This window comes from Macaca fascicularis, chromosome 4 (assembly GCF_037993035.2).
Source record: "Macaca fascicularis isolate 582-1 chromosome 4, T2T-MFA8v1.1".
Taxonomy (NCBI): domain Eukaryota; kingdom Metazoa; phylum Chordata; class Mammalia; order Primates; family Cercopithecidae; genus Macaca; species Macaca fascicularis.
In genome coordinates this window covers 101,327,703-101,345,749 of record NC_088378.1, presented here as the reverse complement: position 1 = coordinate 101,345,749, position 18,047 = coordinate 101,327,703, and the positions used below count along the sequence as shown (strand labels likewise).

The window sequence follows — 18,047 nt, the reverse complement described above, 5'->3', positions numbered from 1 at the left end:
CCCAGCACTTTGGGAGGCCGAGATGGGTGGATCACGAGGTCAGGAGATCGAGACCATCCTGGCTAACACGGTGAAACCCCGTCTCTACTAAAAAATACAAAAAACTAGCCGGGCGAGGTGGCGGGCGCCTGTAGTCCCAGCTACTCGGGAGGCTGAGGCAGGAGAATGGCGTAAACCCGGCAGGCGGAGCTTGCAGTGAGCTGAGATCCGGCCACTGCACTCCAGCCTGGGCGACAGAGCGAGACTCCGTCTCAAAAAAAAAAAAAAAAAAAAAAAAAAGAGAATGCCTTGTACATTTAGCAGCCAAGAACCTTGCTTGACTTTGGGTTTTTCATTTGTACTTAATCTAACATTTACTTTATAGTGCACCATTTTATTTATTTTACTTTTAGTAGGTTTGTGTTTGACCTGCTTTTTTTTTTACTCAGCAGTCTAAATGGAACAAAACTTTGTTTATGAAACTCAAATTTATTAAGATATTTGTAAGCAAAGGGAAACAAGAGAGAAAAATATAAAAGGAGTATGTAAGGGACGAAAGGAGATTTTTTTGTTTGGTTTTGTTTTGCTCAGAATACTTGTGTTTTCTGTGTAGATTGAATTTCCCCAATAGTTATTTTGCCTTAAAGTGACATTAAACTGTGAAGCAGAAACATTGTATTTTTAAATCTTACTTTAAGTTTTTAAAATTTTTTATTTTTATAGATTTAGGGGGTACATGTGCAGTTTTCTTACATGGATATTTCGGGTAGTGGTGGAGTCTGGGCTTATAGTATAAACATCAGCCAGATAGTGTATGTTGTATCCATTAAGTCATTTCTTATCCCTCACCTGCCTGCCATATGAATCTCCAATGTCTATTATTTCACTGTCTAAAAAATATTGTATTTTATACAAAAATTAGCCAGGTATGGTGGCTCATACCTTTAATCCCAGCTACTAGGGGGGCTGAGGCAGGAGGATCGCTTGAACTTGGAAAGCAGAAGTTGCAGTGAGCCGAGATCATGCCACTGCACTCCAGCCTGGGCAACAAAGTGGGACTCCGTCTCAAAAAAAAAAAATTGCATTTTAAAGTTTTGTTTTCCATGAATTTGTGGGCAAAAACCCCTATTTCTCACCTTGTTTATCTGTATATCAAAGAAACTGCTGAAGCATGAGGAAAAAAATTTAGTAAATTGATAAAGAGATCAAAATTTTCAGCTAAAAAAGTGATAAACTTAAATGTATTATTGCATGAGACTGAGTAGCAAAAGGTTGCCAAAAATAATTAAGCAGCAAACACTGTCAGGCATATATATATATATGTATAGTGTATATATATGTATATAGTGGAAAATCCACTTTTTTTTTTTTCATAGAGAGTATTTCTGTACCTAGTTGGATTTCCATTTACACAGTACTCCTTCCCTTCAATGATTTTCCAAAGCTATTTGGTGAGGACAGATGTCAGATCAGAAGAGGCAGCATATAATGGTATTACCGAGTATGTTTAAAAAGTTAAGGAAAGGTTAGTTTTTGTGTATGCTTATTACACAATTTAAAAATAGCTTTGACTCTATTTGTAAATCAAACGGCCAGTTCTCAGGCTGTGCCAAATGCAAAGTCTTCAAACAAGGTTTCTTCCGAGTTGCTTAAGCAGCACTGGGAAGGAGAAAGCATCTGAAAGGGATTTGAGATTGACTGTCTCTGGTTATACACAGAAATGATTGGAGTTTTATAAAGTTATCTATAAAAACGCTAAGAAGAACCTTACATAACAGAGTGTGTCTTTAGTTAGTGATTTAAAAAGAGTGCCATACTGGGTTTCAAGAGGTGGTGACTGTTTCCCGTGTCCGAATGGAGCCTCGCCAAAAGGGAGAAAAATGTTCACAACAATTTGCAAATACTATCTTTTTAATTCTCAACCTAGCAACAGCAGAGAAAGAGATTATTATTCCTCTCTCATCTATACTGCCCCCATTCTCCTCCCTGCTGCTCCGATTTTGTGTTTTGGTTGTGTAAATTATTTCTAAATGAATAGAACTTTCAAATAAGTCCTATGCTAGGACTTCATAAGTGCCTAGGAAATTCCAAGCTGTATTTGTAAATTTAAAGGGAAGATCAGCAGAAAAAAATGTCAAGTACTTAAAATCGACCTTTTAATAAGAACACATGAGACCAGCGAGTAGGCCTTAGATTGGATGTGTCCACACATCCTCTGAGTCGCTCCCTGGATCCAGCAAGAAATAGGGGTGGGTGGGACATCTCTGTCCCTACAGTATAGCGTTTGGGAAGAGTCCTTTGTATTTTGTATTTTTATTTGTTTTTAAATAGAGATGGGGTCACACCATGTTGCCCAGGCTGGTCTTGAACTCCTTGCCTCAAGGGATCCTTCTGCCTCAGCCCTCCCAAAGTGCTGGTATTATAGTCGTGAGCTGCCATGCCTGGCCTGGGTAGGACTTCTGTTTCTAACTCTGTATCTTTCTTGCATCGGTGAACAGATAAGGTCATGTGTCTGAGCACTAGGACCCAGGCATGCAGCTGAACTGCTCTTCCAACTTCTCTCTAGTGAGAGAATTCCTCAAAGATTTGACTTGATTCAGAGCTGCATTAAAAACAAAAGAAAACAAAAAACACTTCTACTATGAAATGAGATTTCCTGCACTTCAAATCTGTTTAGCTTGTTTTGAAGTGCCAGAATACTTGGCCTCCAATAAGTCAATGTCCGAGAGCCTCATTTGGATTGTAGATTCCCAACTGTTTTTTTGCTTTCTCCTTGCTGATGTCATTGGATAAAAATAAATTACCACCCCCACCCCCGTCATTCTTCATCCGTATACATTTTGCTGCCGGTGGGTGGGTGGTAGCTGGTATCAGACCAGGGCAGGAAGGAAGCACATTACTTCCTCCAGTTATGGACCTAGCATAAGAGTCAACCCCTGATGATTTATCCTAATACAATGAAAAATAAGTAACTCTCAATAATGGAGGGTGCTGGTTTGTTGGGGCGAAGCTCACTGCAGTTCGTTTCTATTTTATTCCAGTGTGGGACATTGTGGTGGATGCTGTGTTTTAGGGCCCAGATTGCCCTTCAGGGATGAAGGACCTTTTCCTGAAAGCTGCTGGGAGTGTTGTGCCCAACTGCCTTCAGAGCCAGTTCCCTCTGATGATTATATCAGCTAGAGAATTGCCTTGCCCGTGGTGGCCTCCCTTCTGGGGATGGCCTGCATTATGTGACTGATTGATGTGGGGTATGAAGGTCCAGCCCTTTCGTCCCAGTTCAGGACACCTCTCACTGGCTGTGACTGCTTCTGAGCTGCCCTGGTGGATGCCTCTTTGAAGCCTGCATTACAGCCCCACTGCTGTCTCCCTTAGTCCAGTTTCCCCCGTTCCCTTCTGCAGGTGCTGATCCACTGAATACTCCTTAGTAAACCTCCTGCATTGTAATTACCATCTCAGAGTCGGCTACTGTTTAATTTTCCTTTGAAGAGGAATGTTTCAGATCTTGGAATCAACTTCAAAACATGTCAAAACTGTGTAGTGTGAAGAATTGACATGAGTTGGGAAAGTGTTTAGTTTTTATATCCTTTTCAGAGTTCCTGTATGACACAAATTATTTTAGAGTTAGCTCCGCTGCTGCATTGCTTAGAGTATAACTCTAAGTTTCTTCTAAGGGCAACTTCATGGAAGAAGAATCCACAGGTTCTGGTGAGTGATAAACTTAGAGCTGAGGAGAGAAAAGAGTTCAAGATGACTGAGATTTTGAACATCTGTGATTGAGGAAGTGGTGATAGCAACATATACAAACAGGCTATCCAGGCTGAGAAACTTTTACTATAATCAAAAATATGTATAATAAAAATAATGGTGAGGCCCAGGGCCGGGACCGGTGGCTCATGCCTGTAATCCCAGCACTTTGGGAGGCTGAGATGGGCAGATCACTTGAGGTCAGGGGTTCGAGACCAGCCTGGCCAACATGACAAAACCCTGTCTCTACTAAAAACACAAAAAGTCAGCCAGCTGTGGTGGTGCTCGCCTGTAGTCCCAACTACATGGGAGGCTGAGGCATGAGAATCTCTTGAACCTGGGAGGTGGAGCTTGCAGTGAGCTGAGATCATGCCACTGCACTCCAGCCTGGGCAACGGAGCAAGACTCTGTCTCAAAAACAGACAAACGAAAAAGCAGTGATGAGGCACAGTGACTCACATCTGTAATCCTAGGGCCTTGGGAGGTCAAGGTGGAAGGATCACTTGAGCCTAGGAGTTTGAGAGCAGCCTCGGCAACATAATGAGCCCCCATTTCTATAAAAAAATAAAAAAAGTTAGCCAGGCGTGGTGGCCTGTGCTTGTAGTCCTAGTTACTGGGGAGGCTGAGGCAGGAGGATCGCTTGAGTCCAGGAGTTTGGGGCGGCAGTGAGCCATGATTGTGCCACTGTGCTCCAACCTGGGTGACAGAGTGGGACCCTGTCCCCTCCCCCCCAAAAAAAGTATGTATAATAAAACCAACAGTACAACTGATTCTTTTTTTTATTTTTAATTTTTGTGGATACATAGAAGGTGTATATATTTACAGGGTACATGAGATACTTTGAAATAGTCACGCGATGTCAACAACCACATCATAGCAACTGGGGTATCCGTTCACTCAAGCATTTGTCCTTTGTGTTACAAACAATCCAGTTATACCATTTTAGTTGTTTAAAAATGTGCAATTAAATTGTTATTGACTACAATCCCCCTGTTGTGCTATCAAATACTAGGTCTTATTCATTTTTCTAACTACTTTTCATGCCCGTTAACCATCCTCACTTCCTCTCTAACCCCTCACTACTCTCTCCAGCTGGTCTCAGACTCCAGACATAGGAGACCCTGTGTCTATTTATCTTTAAAAAATAAATTAATTAAAATATTATATCATCTGCGAACAAGGATAATTTGACTTCTTCCTTTCCAATTTGGATGCCCTTCATTTCTTTCTCTTGTCTGATTGCTCTAGCTAGGACTTCCAGTACTGTGTTGAGTAACAGTGGTGAAAGTCTTGTCGTCTTCCTGATCTTAGAGGAAAGGCTTTGAGTTTTTCCCCATTTAGTATGATACTGGCTGTGGGTCTGTCATATATAGCTCCTTTATGTTGAGGTATGTTCCTTCTATATGCAGTTTTTTGAGGGTTTTTATCATGAAGAGGTGCTGAATTTTATCAACTTTTTTTAGTATCCGTTGAAATGATCATATGGTTTTTGCCCTTCATTCTGTTGATATGATGTATCACATTGATTGATGTGCATACAACTATTTTTTTTTTTTATACTCAGAGTCAGTGCAGAGCAGTGGTTTGGAGCTCAGACCCACGAGACAGGTGGCCAGGGTCAGAAGCTTGGCCCCAGTACTTTTTGTCTGTGTGACCCTGGGCAAGTCATTTCACATCTCTGTGTCTCAGTGTTCTCATTTGTAAATTAAGGGTAATAATAGTATTGTTGTGAGCTTTAAACCCATTAATATATGTAATGCTTTGGAACACTCTGTAGGTGATAAGTACTATTATTATTATTATTTTATTCATATAACTAAAAAATTGCATTCTGTCTGATCTGTTGGTTGTTTTATTATTGCTAAACACAAATTTAAGTCTTCTATCCCCTAAACTAGTTCTGTCCAATACAAGTATAAGTCAACTACATAAGTTATTGGAAATTTTCTAATAGCCACACTAAAAAAAAGAGAAACACGTGAAGTTAATTGTAATAATATATTTTATTTAACCCAATAATTTACAAATATTATTAGTTCAACATTTAATCACTATAAAGTTATTGACATGACATTCTACATTTTTTTTTGGGTTGTAAGTCTCAGAAATATGGGGTGTATTTTACACTTGCTGCTTATTTCAGTGGCTCAATAGCCACATGTATTTAGAGGCTCCTGTATGTGACTGAGCAGCTTTAAAGAGTTGCTAGTTAATCTTGCTCATTTCTGAAGTGTTCCAATCAACTGTTGCTGTGAAACAAGCCACCCGCAGATTTAGTAGATTAAAACAACAGTGGTTGATTATTTCTCACAATTCTCATTTAGCCTGTACATGCTAGATTGGTGATTGTTGCCATTATTTTTGTGATAGTTGTGAAATTTTTGAATTCCATGATTCCTTCTACAATTATTAGTTGGAATTCTGTGGTAAGGAATAACTCTTTCTTCTCTTTCACTCAGTCATGTATTTAATTGTCTATCAGCATGAACTCATAGATTCTTGTTTTATTCAGTAGGTTGTAACCCATTATTTATTTTAATATTCAAGTGACCCGACCATAATATTTTAAATTAAGAAAACACCCTCTCCACACATGCTGAGGTACCTGGTGAGATCAGAACAAATTCTGCTATATGGATGGTATTCTCAGTTCCATCCACCACCACCCCTGTATTGCAATGTTTAAATGTTTCAACCCAAATATTTCACAAAGTCTGCTTGCAGAGCCCCATGCTTCTCTTCACAAATGTTTTTACAGTACAAAATTTGCCCTGTAAATTGTCTCTCTTTATGGTTCCTTTGAAGGTTTTACCAAGTTTACTTGCCGAAATATCCTGGGGCTTTTCAATTTCACTTCAATTCAGTATAGAATATAATAAGTCTTTCCCATTAAAAGTAAGCTTAATGAACAGAAGTTTCTTCCTACAAGGTAAGATACTCCCAAAGCACAGCTGGTGTATATCCAACGATATAAAATCAGTATGTTAAAGAGATATCTGCACTCCCACATCCACTGCAGAGTTATTCCCAATATCTAAGATACGGAGTCCATGTTAGTGTCCATCAATGGATCAATGGATAAATGGATAAAGAAAGTGTGCTGTATATACATAATGGAACACTATTCAGTCTTATAAAAGAAGGAGGTCCTGTCATTTTCAGTGACGTGGATGACCCTGGAGGACATTATGTTAAGTGAAATAAGCCAAGCACAGAAAAACAAATATTGCATGATCTCACTTATATGTGGAGTGTGAAAAAGATGAGCTCATAGAAACAAAGGGTAAAATGGCAGTTACCAGAGGGTGAAAGGAATGAGGAGATGTCGGTCAACGGACACAAAATTCAGTTATATGGGAAGAATAATTTCAAGAGATCTAGTGTACAGCATGGTGACTATGGTTAATATCAACATATTGTATACTTAAAAATTGCTGAGAGTAAATTTTAACTGTTTCTTTCCACAAGTAGTTATGTGAGCTAAGGCACATGTTAAATAGTGTGATTTAGCCATGCCATAAAGTATACCTCATTCCATAAGGTATGCATGTATCATCTATATGTGGTATACCATGAATATATACAATTATTACTTGTCAATTAAAAAAAGAATAAAACATTTTCAAAGTTAATTTATGTGCACATTAAACCCATCCTAGAATAATAATTTTCTAACCAAAAACAGATCCAGAACAATGCTAAATCAGGATGCTGGAATAACAGTGTCAACGGGGATAATCCTGGTGAGGACTCGTCTTGTCCAAAGAGCCCCTTGTGATCGGGCCAAGCCTCCTGGCTACTGTTCTCTTTCTGTCTGTGGTCTTTGCTCACCCAGCTCTTTGGTTTAGTAGACTCAGGTTGATCTCCACTGCTTTGCATTTGCTGCTCTTCTGCCTGTAACATTGTACCCCTCCTTGCTCATATGGCTAATTTCTTCATATCCTACAACCCTAGACACTGGCATCATTTTCTCTAGGTGCCTTCCCTTCATCCCTCCAATGTGCTCCTTGTCCTACCTGTACTACATGTATCTGTTCCACAATACTTCCTTCTTCACCTTTTTGAAACACCATGTTCAATATCCTGTTGTTTAAGAATCTTACTCTTTGCTTCCTACGATGACAGTTATTAGATGAACTGATCTGTGCTAGGTGGTAAGTGATGGTGATGAGTTACTTATCTGTTCCTGAAAACATACTTGTATTTCATTGTGGCCCACTGGGGTGGTAGTCTTCAAAGTGGGTGTGCACACATCTAAGAGTATATAAGACCATTTATAAGGATGGAAGTAGAAGATGTAGTACTTTTTATTTCTATTATTTTATTAAGCAAAGCTAAGAAGTTAAAGTTTTTCTCTTTTTCTTTTTATTTATTTATTTAATTTTAAGACAGAGTCTTGCTCTGTTGCCCAGGCTGTAGTGCAGTGATGTGATCTCAGCTCACTGCAACCTCCACCTCCTGGGTTCAAGCAATCCTCCTTCCTCAGCCTCCCAGGCAGCTGGGACTACAGGCACGCCAGTATGCCTGGCTAATTTTTGTAGTTTTCAGTAGAGATGGGGTTTTGCCATGTTGGCCAGGCTGGTCTCGAACTCCTGACTTCAGGTGTTCTGTCTGCCTCAGTCTCCCAAAGTGCTAGGATTACAAGTGTGAGCCACTGTGCCTGGCTATAAATTAAAGTTTTTCTAATGTTTAATATTTTGGTTGAGAAAATACATGTATATAAGTTTATAAATCTAATTTGACATTGGTAAGGTATACTAAGTGTTTTTATTGATGGAATACTCTATCATAAAAATTTGAAGACCATGTCTGTAGGGGCATACTGACATCCCCAATGGAAAACTCTTCAAGCTTTTTGACACTATAATAGCTAACATATATCAAGTGTTTTCTATGTGTCAGGCACTGTTCTATATGGTTTACAGGTATCAACACACTTATTCCTTACAACCACCTCATGAGATTGGTATGATTGTTAGCATCCTCATCTTATGGATGAAAAAAATTGAACTGGAGAATCAGGTAATTTGTTTAAGGACGGGCCAGTATGTATCAAATTCTTGATGTGGTCTGATTCCAGATGCTGCTAGCTTAACCCCTGCTGTGTACTGTGCTTTGCCCTGGTGCCTCTGCTCTCACCTGATAGACCCATTTGGCTTCCTGGAGGAGAGGGACCACATCTGTCTTGCACATTGTGCTATTTTTTAAATGAATGAAGGAACCGGGGCCTATTCTTTCCCTCTCTCTCTTTAAAATCATCTTTTGCTCCATTTTATTTCCCAAGGGCCTGCCATCTTCGATAGGAACTTTGGACAAGTACTCTTTTATTTTTAACATGAAACCATTTTTCCCCCGGAGATAAATGGATCTGATGAGAAATTGGCATGAGTTTAATTAGCAGTCCTATGTATAGAAACTTTACATGAAGAAAAGTCTGCATCACCCTAGTACTCATGAGTCAGTTATGAGTCCCAGCTCACCCCTGACATGACTAATGCCTTCCTTTTTTCTTTTATCACGAGGGTGTGAGAACAAGAAATAAACTTCAGGCTACTACTGTACAGTGAAGTGCCCCGCAAGCACGTATGATCTTAAAATAGCAACAAGGGCAGCAGCACCATGACAACAAAAGTAATAATGGCAAAGAGAAGCAGAACCTAATGTTTTTGGGTTCGCCCACTAGATACCCTTTTAATCCTGATTTTTAATCATTTGGCACAAAGATATGTAATAACTTATTGGGTCTTCTGGGCATTTAAATGTTATTTTGGTTTGACCAAATGTATTTATGATTCCATCTACACATATAAGAGTATTGGGAAAGTTTTGGAAGGTTTGTGTTCTATCATCATATTCAAATTGTGCTAACTCTGTTTTCTTTTCTGTTTTCCTTTTAGGCTCTTTTAAGACTCTGACTCTTCCATCAGTAAGTATTCATTTAAAAATTTTGGTTTCAGAAATATATTGCATCAGTGAGCTAAATAAATATTTCATTGGATTTTATGTCAATTCACATATTTCACATAAATTTGACTTGAGTTTAGTTCAGCCTTCAGATTATTTATGAATAATATTATTTCAAGGACATTGATTATGAGGCTCTTCAAACTCTTGGCAGAGATTTTCCTCTTGTAAAATAGAGGACTTCACTGAAGGAAACTAGCCTGGACTATTAGCACAGAAATCTGTACTGGTCATAAAAAAGAATGAGACCATGTCCTTTGCAGGAACATGGATGGAGCTGGAGGCCATTATCCTTAGCAAACTAACATAGGAACAGAAAACTAAACACCACATGTTCTCACTTGTAAGTGGGAGCTAAGTGATGAGAACACATGGACACATAGAGGGGAACAACAGACACTGGGGCCTACGCGAGGGTAGAGGGAGGGAGGACGGAGAGGATCAGGAAAAATCGCTAATGGGTTCTAGGCTTAGCAACTGGGTGATGAAATAATCTGTGCAACAACCCCCATGACACAAGTTTACCTATGTAACAAACCTGCACTTGTACCCCTGAACTTAAAATAAAAGTTAAAAAAAAAAAAAAAGGCATCTGGACTGGTTTGGTCCTACTTCTGTGGTAATGAGCCTTCTAGTGTGGAACTCTGCTCCTCAGTTTCCTTGTCCTTGAAAAGAGCAGTGCCATGCTGAGACATACTAGAACTTGAGGCAAAAGGAAAAATCGGTAACATTGACCCTGTCTTTGTTTAAAGCGTCGACTTTTTTGTTTATAATTTTTTGCATTAATTTTGGTATTTTAAAATATTGTATTAAAATATTATTTGCTTGATTGCTAAGTTTTTTGGTACCCCCTTAAATTTTGCACCTTAGACAAGTGCCTCATTCACGTCACCATAGCCCTGGCCTTGGAAAAGAGAATGAAGATACCATCTTTATCTCACAGCATGTCCTGGAGTGAAATGAGATGTGGAAGTGTTGTAGCACTTGCTATAGAAATGGAAAGGGGTTATTATTTTGTTGAGAGAGTCATAAAACCTCATTATTAAATGTTTGCGAATGAATCTTCCTATAGCTTTGATTTAGAAGTTTATACTTTCATTACTATGCTTTGTTTTGGGGCTTTGCATGCTTAATGTACGGTACAGTAAACCACAGCATCCAACATCAGGTGCAATTTGATATATGTAATTTTCTGAGAACAGATGACTAATGACTTAGGCCCTGACACATTGCATACTTGATTAGTATCAGTATTACCTCATAAGCCAGGTTTGCTTATTACCTTAATTTTTTTTTTTTTTTTTAGACAGGTCTTGGTCTGTTGCCAGGCTGGAGTTTGGTGGCACAATCATGGCTCACTGCAGCCTCAATCTCCCAGGTTCAAGCAATCTTCTCACCTCAGCCTCCCGAGTAGCTGGGACTACTGGCATGTGCCACCATGCCTGGCTAATGTTTTATTTTTTGTAGAAACAGGTCTCCCTATGTTGCCCAGGCTTATCTCAAACTCCTGGGCTCAAGCATCCCTTCTGCCTTGGTCTCCCAAAGTGCTGGGATTACAGGAGTGAGCCACCACACGTGGGCCACTTAGTACCTTTTGAAAGTTACTTGTCAAGCACGTTCTGAAACCACATTTATATTGGGGGGTTCATAAAGAATATTATACTCTCAAACAATACTTTATAAAAATTACTTAGTATGCTATATCTATTCTGTTTCTTACATATTATATTTGTACTTCCTTTCCTAAGAAATATACTGTTGCTGATAATAGAAAGCGGAGGAAAAAAAAGGCATAAGCAGGCAGAAGTAGGGGGAAAAACCCTAGAATCTTTGTGGCAATAAAACATTAGATTGCATTAAAATAACCTAAAACATTAGATACTGGCCCCAGGGCCTGTGTGCAGAACTTTGTTGAAAGGGTATTCCAGTGGTAAGAAGAAAATAAATCCTGTGTCATATATTTGCCCTATAGCAGAAGGAGGGTGGGGTTTAAGCTCAGGAATCACAGCCTAAAGTACAATAATTGTCTGGTTTCCTCAAGGGAGTTTGCAGTTTCACATACCAGAAGTGTAGAAAGGCTGAAAGGAGAAGGTGGGGCAAGATCATGAGAGTTTCTTTCAGTGATACTAGTATAAACTGTTCGTGTCTGAGCTACTATTAACTAGAAATTTGGCAACTACACTTCTTTTTTTTTTTTGTTTTTGAGACGGAGTTTCCCTCTTGTTGCCCAGGCTGGAGCACAGTGGCGTGATCACGACTCATCGCAACCTCTGTTTCCCGGGTTCAAGATTGTCCTGCCTCAACCTCCTGGGTAGCTGGGATTACAGGCATGCACCACCACGCCCAGCTAATTTTTTTTGTATTTTTAGTAGAGACAGGGTTTCGCCATGTTGGTCAGGCTGGTCTTGAACTCCTGACCTCAGGTGATCCACCTGCCTCAGCCTCCCAAAGTGCTGGGGTTACAGGTGTGAGCCACTGCGCCCGGCCTACTGTACTTCTTTTAAGTCTTAAGTATATGAAGTACTAACTCTCACATCCAGTATTTGTCTCTGATATTATGCCATTTCAATTGTATATAAATATAGCTATTATTTATTGAAAGCTTTACTAGATATTATATTTTGGAGTATATCTCTTTTTAGTAAGGCACGGTTTGAAAGACTTAGAAATAAAGTGTATGGACAAATTGGAAATGCTTGACAAAAAAAGAAGGCTCTGCATTTCAATGAGTTTTCAATTAAAGCAGAACCAACTTTTGTTTTTTCCCAGTGAGAACATACCTGTGAATAGAACCACCTTTTAAGTGCACTTGCATTCTGACATTTGTAAATGTAATATTTTAAATTATTTTTAAGGTCTTTATGGCTTTTTAGTGTACAATATAAATATTTCAAGAGTGTATTAACACAAATGTGTTTTTTATTTCTGATTTACTCATTGTACTTCAAGACACTAAAATAACCCTCAATATGAAGTAAATAAAAAACATAAATTGAGACAGTATAAATATTATTGTTTTGTACACAATATGGCAGAAAAACTTATTTTGTTCTCTTTGTCAAATGAGGGAGTAGTTTTATTTGATTAGAAATGTTTTTATTGTGTAAGTATAATTACTAATATATTTTTAATGGAAACTATCATCTTAGATTTCTCAATTTTATTTTGAAAAATTGTCTCCATTATGTTTAGTAACTGGCATTATTCCTGAAGTATATGAGGATAAATACTATTGTGTTGTCTCAGTTTCCTTATAGCAATGAATCCTTCAGAGAAGGTGAAATGGCTTTAGACAGCCCAGATTAGAATAAGTAATCCTTATTTATTGTCTAGCAAGAATGTTTTTGAGCATGCTTACCTTATGTATCCTAGGCAGAGAGCTATCATCTCCTCAGAGAGTTTGCATTTATGTATACACAAAATAGACGTGTATAAGTGAGAATCAACACACCCAATCCAGAGGCTGATTGATATTCTGTTGGTCAAAGCTTTGGGATATTGTCAGTTCCCAGACTCTTGTCCTGCTTTCAGACAGCCTCTCTCTGTGGGAACTGCACCTTCCTCCAGCCCTGTGCCCTCTGGTCAAGGAGTCCAAAATCTCTGTGGGTAAATAATTGACTCTGTGTAAGAGCTGTGGAAGTCACTTATCAAGGAACAGCTTTCCCTCCCCCACCCCCACCAATTTTGGGAACCCTTTTCAATAACTGTGGCCCAAGAAGGCAGAAGGCAATTTACCAGTAAAGATGCAGGAGCTTCTATTACCTCATGGTGTCCACTCTACTCTGGGCAGGTTATAACCCACTCCAGATCAGGCACAGAGAGAGAAACTTTCATTAAAATTGCTTAAAGTCAATAATCTTTTCTCCAGTCTCATTATGTGCCCCCATTGTTAACAATGGAGCACTGAAGTCTGCATTGACACCGCAAGACTCTGGAGCACCACCCAGAGAGCATGGTGACACCCCAAGACATGTGGTGTCTTGCGTGATGACCCGTGCTTCGTACAGGCACCCATGTCTAATGACTCACCAAGGCCCATATTGTCATCTCTGGGTGGCCTCCCTGGGATTAACACTGAGTCTTTGAGGATCCAAAATTACCTAAAGTTTATATATGGCAAGGTGGGGTGTTTAACAGGGAAAGTTAGAAAAGCAAATTAGTTAAGGTAACCCAAAAGAGCAGCAAGATAGTCAGTAATGTTTCCCCTGAGTCAGTGTCAGCTCCCTGAAGGAGGGTGGACTAGGAGGTAGAATAAAATGTTTTTGGGCACAAAGCATGTGTTTATTTTAATTCTTTGACCGTTTAGGCTGCTTACGGTTAATAGGCTTCTTTAGCTCTAGGCCTCTGTGTCATTAATTTGACATCAGTCTTCAATCTAGCATCTGTTCTGGGACCTCTGTGCCACTAAAAATGATAAACTTATGTCAAATCATGAAGAGCAATCCCATCAAATATATTTTTAAACATGAAATATTTAGAAGTCGATGCCATTTATAAGCATGTTATATTCTGTTTCCTGTGCCAGGAAACAGAATATTGTGTGCTTATAAACAGAATATTATATATATATTTTCTTGTTTATAATATTAGAAAATCTGATTCAAAGAGTCTGAGGACTGAAGTATCACTTGAGAAAGTAGGATTTAAGCTTGCAAGTTCCAGGCTAGACTCTCTGCTCTACCAGGGAACAGGTCTTTGGTTCCTGTTGTATCCCACGTACCCAGGATAACCTGGTACACAAAGGGTGCTCAATAAATACTTCTTTAGGCTGGGAGTGGTGGCTTACATGTATAATCCCATCATTTTGGGAGGCCAAGGCGGGTGGATCACTTGAAGTCAGGAGTTCGAGACCAGCCTGGCCAACATGGTGAAACCTCTTCTCTACTAAAAATACAAAAATTAGCCAGGCGTGGTGGCGCACACCTATAGTCCCAGCTACTTGGGCTGCTGAGACAGGAGAATCGCTTGAACCTAGGAGGTGGGATTGAGATTGAGCCACTGCACTCCAGTCTGGGCAACAGAGCAAGACTTCGTCTCAAAACAAAACAAAGCAAAACAAAAAACTTCTTTATTGAAGAAAAGCAAAAATTGACACCAGAAGTCATTTGAAGGTAACATACTGATTGTTTTTCCTAACATTTTATTATTAACTTTTCAAATATAGAAAACATTTCATAATGAACACTCCTATATTTGCCATTTAGGGTCTACTGTTAACATTTTACTATACTTGCTCTATCATACATCTATCCATCTATCCATCTATCCATCTACCCATCTTTCTATCCATTTATTAATTCATCTTATTTTTAAATGTATTTCCAAGTAAATTGCAGACATCAGTACTCTTCTCCCTAAATACTTCCTGCTGACCATTTTATTGTTGACAGTGGTTTCTTGCACTTTCTTCATATTCTTAACTACATTGATAGCATTCTGATGTCTGCTATTATTGGAAAATCCCCTTTGAGTTATCTGTAGACAAAACTTATTTGCAAAAATGAGTCAGGATATAGTTTCAGGACCTCAGTTTTAATATGAAAATCAACTAAAAGTCAAGCATGCTAGTTATCTATTGCTAAGCAACCCTAAAACTTTGTGTCGAACAACAATAAGTTATACTTTTATTACTTCTCACAGTCTTTGTGGGTGAAGAATTGGGAGCAATATGGTTGGGCATTTCTGATTTGGTGTCTCACGAGGTTGCAATCAAGATATCAGCCAGGACTGCAGTCATCTGAAGGCTTCCCCAGGGCTGAGACATTCTGTGAGGCAGCTCATTCACCAGGCTGACACGTGGTTGGTGGTGGTTGGTGGGAGGCCCTGGTTCCTCCCAATGTGGACCTCTCCACAGGCTTCTCTAGTGTCCTTACCACACCACTTTGGCTTCCCCCGAGTGAGTGATCCAAGCGAGAAAGAGAGACAACAGGGCAGAAGGTATTCTTTTTCTGACATAGCCTAATTCTAGGATTTAGAAGCAAATCGCTAAGTCTGGGGAATTAGGCTTCACCTTTTGAAGGGAGGAAAGTCAGATAATTTTTGGACATATTTTAAAATTACCACATCAAGGTGTGTGCGTGCGTGTGTGTGTGTGTATGTGCAGTGTGTGTGTCTGAAATGATTTTAATAAGAATATCCACCTGAGGGATTGTCGTGAATTAAAATGACATAGTGCAGGTAAACTGCTTAGTATGACTTTGGTCTGCTAATGCTAGAAGGTAGGATTTCTGTTGTTATTATTGTTATTATTATTATTATTATTATTTTGAGACAAATTCTCACTCTGTTGCCCAGGTTGGAGTGCAGTGGCACGATCTCGGCTCACTGCAACCTCCGTGTTCAAGCGATTCTCCTACCTCAGCCTCCCAGAGTAGCTGGGACTTCAGGCGCGTGCCACCACACCTGGGTAATTTTTGTAGTTTTAGTAGAGATGGGGTTTCGCCATGTTGGCCAGGCTGGTCTCGAGCTCCTGACCTCAGGTGATCCGCCTGCCTTGGTCTCCCAGAGTGCTGGGATTACAGGTGTGAGTTACTGTGCCCGGGAAGGATTTCTGTTATTCATAGTAGTAGCAGAGGTAGCAGCATCATCATCCCTCCCAAGACTATGACACATAGGCACAAGATGCATTAGGAGAATGCATCTCAGAAAACAGATTGAGAGAATATAGCAAGAAAACAAGTTTTGTGCAAAAGAGCCTTTCATCAGTTGACTACCTCAAATAGGGTGATCGTGGGAAAGAAGGTTGAAGGATGTTAGATATTCTGACCTGCAATAACTGTTACGGAGGATGAATTTGCACTTGGAATAGGAAATGGCAAGGTGACTCCTGCAGAGGGAGAGCACTGGGTTATGTGTCCCCCATTCCAGGAGCCCTGTGATGTAATTGGAGAGCAAACTGCAGGATGTTAAAAGAGGGAAAACAAATTATTTAACTCTGATGCCTGGGAGGGGCAAAATTTCAACATCGCAGTTACTTTTGATATTACTGTGTATTTACGTTTTTTATTCTAACTTGTAATTAAAACATTTTTGAGGTAAAATAATGAGACCTTGATGTGTGATCTCTTTTTCCCCCCAGCTCCCTCTGAACAGTGCAGATGAGATTTATGAGCTACGTGTAACCGGACGTACCCAGGATGAGATTTTATTCTCTAATAGTACACGCTTATCATTTGAGACCAAGAGAATATCTGTCTTCATTCAAACAGACAAGGCCTTATACAAGCCAAAGCAAGAAGTGAAGTTTCGCATTGTTACACTCTTCTCAGATTTCAAGCCTTACAAAACCTCTTTAAACATTCTCATTAAGGTAAGTGCCAGACAGAAATGAAGCAAGGAATTGTAGCCATCTTACTAAACCCCTCTGGGAAGTTCTGCTTGTGTTATTGACACTGGAATATCTTAGAATTCACCTAAGATAAGCTTCCCTCCCAACATGGAACTCCTCCAATAGGAAGGGAGGTGGTGCATGCAGCACTGGGTTAAGAGCTCAGCCTCTAGAGTCAACCTGCTTGAGTTCCAGGCCTAGCGTCTTCATTGATTTATATAGTTGTCAAACATTTATTAAACTTCTGCGTTCCAGGCGCAGCTATAGGGCAGTGAACAGAAGAGATTAAGTCCCTGCTGACACTAAGTTTATTTTTCAGTTGGGTAGTAGGAGACAGACATAATAAACATACAAATATATATTTATAAAGGGACAGATATATATATGTATTTGTGTGGGTGTATGAGAGAGAAAAAGAGAGAGAGTTTGTGTTTGCTACTTTCTTTCTTTTTTTTTTTTTTAAGATGGAGTTTCACTCTTGTTGCCCAGGCTGGAGTGCAATGGCACAATCTTGGCTCACTGCAACCTCCACCTCCTGGGTTCAAGTGATTCTCCTGCCTCAGCCTCCCAAGTAGCTGGGATTACAGGCATGTGCCACCATGCCCGGCTAATTTTGTATTTTTAGTAGAGACAGGTTTTCACCATGTCGATCAAGCTGGTCTCGAAATCCTGACCTCAGGTGATCCACCCACCTCGGCCTCCCAAAGTGTTGGGATTACTGGTGTGAGCCACCGTGCCCAGCATGTTTGTTGCTTTCTCTAGGGTTGTCTGGGAAGACTGATTTGAGCAGAGAGCCAAAGGCAGTAAAAAAAAAATAAGCCCATACAGAGGGGGAAGCACATGGAAACACCTCGAGGGGGAGCTTGTTTGGTGCATTGGAGGAACAACAAGCTGGCAGTGTGCTGGAGCCCCGGGAGTGAGGGGACAGGTGCTAGGAGATGAGGTCATATACAAGTAGGTGGGTTAGGGTGGGGCTCATGCAGGGCCTTATTGGCCATAATAGGGACTTTGAAACTTATGCTAAGTGAAGTGA

At 39.8% G+C, this 18,047-nt stretch overlaps 1 protein-coding gene across 2 annotated transcripts in view; it reads left to right on the top strand.

Annotated features, from left to right (window-relative positions):
- CD109 (CD109 molecule) overlaps window positions 1-18,047 on the top strand; it is a 138,498-nt gene that overhangs the window by 13,129 nt on the left and 107,322 nt on the right. For both annotated transcript variants that reach the window (XM_074037657.1, XM_005552550.5), the window contains exons 3-4: window positions 9,621-9,649; window positions 16,766-16,996. Coding sequence is in view for 1 of the 2 variants with exons in the window: in XM_005552550.5 (XP_005552607.3) it covers window positions 9,621-9,649; window positions 16,766-16,996 (260 nt within the window). In the remaining variant the exon portion in view is untranslated. The remainder of the gene's footprint in view (window positions 1-9,620; window positions 9,650-16,765; window positions 16,997-18,047) is intronic.